We start from the raw sequence: 5000 nt of genomic DNA on the forward strand, positions 1-5000 counted from the left end.
CATTTATTGCCACTCACCACCAACAAATTTCTCCAAAAACAGTTTTCTGTTCATCTCTAAAGAGTCAATTATACTCTATAATCTATAATGTGACTCATCAATGCGAGCTGCCGCTGATATTCAAGCTATACAGTCCCATCTTATGGCCAATGAAAATATGAAAACTTGTAAATGTTTGGGCAGACTCTGGTTGTTCCTTCTTGTGATTTTCAGGAAGAGCAGACCATGTTTTATGACCAATTTTGACAGAAATGTAAGACAGATTTTTTGGAATGTCCCGGTTGGGTCGCCTAGGTGAGTAGGGGGTATGAAGTTGAAACACCCGAAACCCCCTGAGACCCCAGGTACTATCACTGATGATGTGTCCAAGATCATGCATCACAAGATGTATCTAAACAACAACTCTAAGCGAGCATTGGTTTAGATAGAAATAGCGATTTTTACCATTCGAATGGAGAAAAAGGCTTTTTTGTCACGGGTGCGCTCTCCGAGTTTAAATTGAGGGTCTAAATGCATTTTCACGCCCGAAGAACAACTCCAGTAGCTTCCAAGTAAACTATTTCGATGCAAAAAATCACCTGGTCAGGCTATTGTTCAGAGCCACATCATCTGAAGTGCTAGCTAGCTAATGTCACTTGACTGGCAGTTTTCGTTCTGTAGATAAAAACTTATTTTTACGTGACTTGGGAGTCAATGTGTTAACGGCAGCGCTACCAGACGCTAGTGTGTGTAGCTCCGCTCCAACAGGGGGCTCCTGAGCTACACACACACCGTCGGTGAGAACCAGGCTAGTTTGTTCATAGTAAATGTGTGTGTGTGTGTGTGTGTGTGTGCAGGTGGAGAAGCGAGAGGAGATTCGTGACTGGGTGTTGACGGTGTCCATGGACCAGCGTGTGGAGCAGGTGCTGCCCAGAGATGAGAGGGAGACCTACGAGGCATCGCTACTGGCGGCCAACACTGGCATACGCTCCCTACCATGCCTCATCACAGGTACACACACACACACACACACACACACACACACACACACACACTGGCATACGGTCTCTACCCTGCCTCATCACAGGTACACACACACACACACACACACACACACACACACACACTGGCATACGGTCTCTACCCTGCCTCATCACAGGTATATGCACACACACACACACACACACACACACACACACACACTGGCATACGGTCTCTACCCTGCCTCATCACAGTTACTCACACACACACACACACACACACACACACACTCACTGGCATACGCTTACTACCCTGCCTCATCACAGGTACACACACACACACACACACACACACACACACACACTGGCATACGCTCACTACCCTGCCTCATCACAGGTACACACACACACACACACACACACACTGGCATACGCTCCCTACCATGCCTCATCACAGGTACACACACACACACACACACACACACACACACACACACACACACACACACACACACACACACACACACACACACACTCACTGGCATACGCTTACTACCCTGCCTCATCACAGGTACACACACACACTGAATTTCCCCCTGGGGATCAATAAAGTTACTCTACTCTACTCTACTCTACACACACACACACACACACACACACACACACACACACACACACACACACACACACACACACACACACACACACACACACACACACACACACACAGCAGACACACACACACACTGGCATACACTCCCTACCCTGCCTCATCACAGGTACATAAACACACACACACACACACACACACACACACACACACACACACACACACACACACACACACACACACACACACACACACACAGAGTGAAATTCCACTGCAGTTGTGTAAATACATTCCGAGGTAATTCTGCGTGTCTGTTAGTGTGCACAAGTGTGCATGAGTGTGTATGTGTGTACCTGCCTACCTGTTCATTTTCTCCCCATTGTGAATGCCCCAATGTGTGTGTGTGTGTGTGTGTGTGTGTGCGTGTGTGCTTGTGTGCGCGCGTTTCTTCTGTGTGTGTGTGTGTGTGTGTGTGTGTGTGTGTGTGTGTGTGTGTGTGTGTGTGTGTGTGTGTGTGTGTGTGTGTGTGTGTGTGTGTGTGTGTGTGTGTGTGCGCGCGTTTCTTCTGTGTGTGTGTGTGTGTGTGTGTGTGTGTGTGTGTGTGTGTGTGTATGTGTGTGGCATGTGTGCCTCCACGTCCTTGCGTGTCTGTTAAGACTGGTGTGTGTGTTCAAGGACGTAGTTCGTGTGCTCAAGGTCAAGAACGTGTTAATTGGTTCTCCAGCTTTGTGTGAATCCAATCACCCAAAAAAACTCACCATTTCTTACCATCCCCCTCCCCTCCACCTCTCTCTCCTCCTCTCTCCCATCCCTCCTTTTCTTACCACTCCCCCTCCCTTCCATCCCTCTCCCCCTCTTTTCCGTTGCTCCTTTTCTCCCTCTCTCTCTCTCTCTATCTCTCCATGCCCCCTCCTCTTTTGGTCCTCTGTCGCTCTCTTCTCTGTCTTCCTCCCTCCTTCTGTCTCGCTTTCTTTCTCTCTCTGTCTCTCTCTATCACTCTATCTCTCCACCTTTTTGTCCTCTCTCTACCCTCTTCTCTTTCTATTGTCTGTCTCTCTCTCTCCACCCCCCTCTCTCTTTCTCTCTCTCGCTGTCTTTCCCTCTCTCCACCCTCCTCTGTCTGTCTCTCTCTCCCTCTCCACCCCCCTCTCTCTGTCTCTCTCTCCCTGTCTTTCTCCACCCCTCCTCTCTCTCTCTCCACCTTCCTCTCTCTCTCTCCACCCTCCTCCCCTCAACCCCCCCTCAACCCCCCCCCCCACCCCTCTCTCTCTCTCCCCCTCCCCCCTCTCCCCAGGTTACCCTGTGCTGCGTAATAAGATTGAGTTTAAGAGAGCAGGCATGGCTGCCAACAAAGACGACTGGAACAAGTTCCTTATGGCCACCAAGGTAACACACACACACACGCACACGCACATACACGCACACACACACACGCACACACACATGCAGACGCACACAGAGGCAACTGCACACACACACACACACACACACACAGACACAGACAAATTCAGTTTGTGTGTGTATGTATGTGTGTGTCTGTATAGTGCGCATGTGTGTGTACACATGTACATATATTCTGTAAAAGTAAAGAGGCCGGTTGGTATCTTGCTACAGGGCTGATAGTATTCAGGCTCCATGCCTGATTTCAGGCTTGACAGAGTTTGCGAAAATAAAAAAAAATGATGATAATTAGCCATTAGGTTATTCTTATCTCAGAAAGTGTTACAGGTTCAGGGTTTTCTTCTACTATCAGGCTTGAATAATGGTCATACACAGGCTATTAAATGTTTGAATAATGTGTCAAAATAGGCCTACGTTACGTCACTATGCAGTATCTTGTCGTCGTCGTTAGAGCAGGGGGGAAAGTTCAGGCTCAGGATTTTTTTTCACTATCACCCCTGTTACTATGTCTCTGTACTGTTGTGTGGCAGGACTCTGTACTGTGCCTGGTGCACCATGTGACATTACAGGGGTTAGATAAGACAAAATAATGGAAACACCTGTCCGAGATAGCAAGTCTTTGTGATGTATCAAGAGCCACGGTATCCAAGGTAATGTCTGCATACCACCAAGAAGGATGAACCACATCCAACAGGATTAACTGTGGATGCAAGAGGAAGCTGTCTGAATTCTCTGAAAGGGATGTTTGGGTGCTAACCCGGACTGTATCCAAAAAACATAAAACCACAGCTGTCCAAATCACGGACTCTGACATATCACCCATAATGTTGTGTGCATTGCAAAATTTTGAGCAAAACTATGCTCTATACTGGTGCAATGTGCAATAAATGAAGATTGGCTGACAGGCTGGTCCACTTGAGCCATGAAACTTCCCACACTAAAATGACAGGTGTTTCCATTATTTTGTCCAACCCCTGTACATTGCACTGATTTAACACACACTTTTATCCAAAGCCACTTGCTGCGTAAACAGGTTTAGAGTGTAATAATACTAGAGATGCACCGGATCCTGATTTTTAGGATCCTGCCGGATACCGGATCCACTGCTTAAGATCCTGCCGGATCCGGAACCGGATCCTACAAAAGGGTTGAAACATATAGTCTACTCGCACACGTGGGCCCTTTTTATTACGTTGACTCAAACTATTTTTTAGACTCATTGGCTTATTGCCACACTGCCTGCACTGGCCGCTTCCAAAGGGCTTTCACTCCATGCAGTGATTGGGGTTGTGAAAGACTGACTGAAAAGCCTAGGCTAGAGATGCACCAGATCCTGATTTTTAGGTAACATGCCGGATACCGGATCCACTGCTTAAGATCCTGCCGGACCCGGATCCTGTGAAAAACCCTGTTATCATCTCTAATCCCTATTATGCATCTCTGAACAATACGACTATTCAGTGCCTACAGTGTATGCAGTATGCAGTGATGCAGCGCACTGCGTAGGACACTGTGCCATATAATAATAATAATAATAATAATTGTATTTGTATAGCACTGTATCATACAAGGCATGTAACTCAAAGTGCTTAACAAATGGGAAAAAAACATTGTTAGAAGTGGATTTAAAAGGAGAGGTAGAGAGGAGAGGCAGAAATAGCAGGAAGGCAGAGGAAGAAGAGATAGATAGAGATTGTAGAGTCATAAGGTCAACGTAGGTTAGGACCAGGATTCTTAGAGACGTAAGGTCCATAGTGGCTGGGTCTAGCGTAAGTCATAGATAGTCCTGCTGAATTTGGGCGCTCAGATTCAGCCCCTGGTGGCATCAGGGGTGAGGAAAAACTCCCTTTCGCTTGATTCATAGTTTGTAGGTGGAAAAAGCTCAATGAGGTCTGAGAAAGAAAAAAATAACCTGTAGCCAGGAAGAATGCAGGCTACACACCCATGGAGACCCGGGCTCCAATGTGGCCTTGGCCTTTGGTCTCTCTCTCCCACTTCCTCCCTGGCCAATCCTGACTGTCCTATTGAAT

General features: G+C 47.2%; 1 protein-coding gene across 1 annotated transcript in view; it reads left to right on the forward strand.

Moving 5' to 3' along the window:
• ift172 (intraflagellar transport 172) overlaps positions 1 to 5000 on the forward strand; it is a 97807-nt gene that overhangs the window by 90691 nt on the left and 2116 nt on the right. Inside the window, exons 46-47 of the mRNA XM_063223751.1 lie at positions 837 to 990; positions 2864 to 2955. Coding sequence (XP_063079821.1) covers positions 837 to 990; positions 2864 to 2955 — 246 coding nt within the window. The remainder of the gene's footprint in view (positions 1 to 836; positions 991 to 2863; positions 2956 to 5000) is intronic.

Source organism: Engraulis encrasicolus, chromosome 18 (genome assembly GCF_034702125.1).
Source record: "Engraulis encrasicolus isolate BLACKSEA-1 chromosome 18, IST_EnEncr_1.0, whole genome shotgun sequence".
Taxonomy (NCBI): Eukaryota; Metazoa; Chordata; class Actinopteri; order Clupeiformes; family Engraulidae; genus Engraulis; species Engraulis encrasicolus.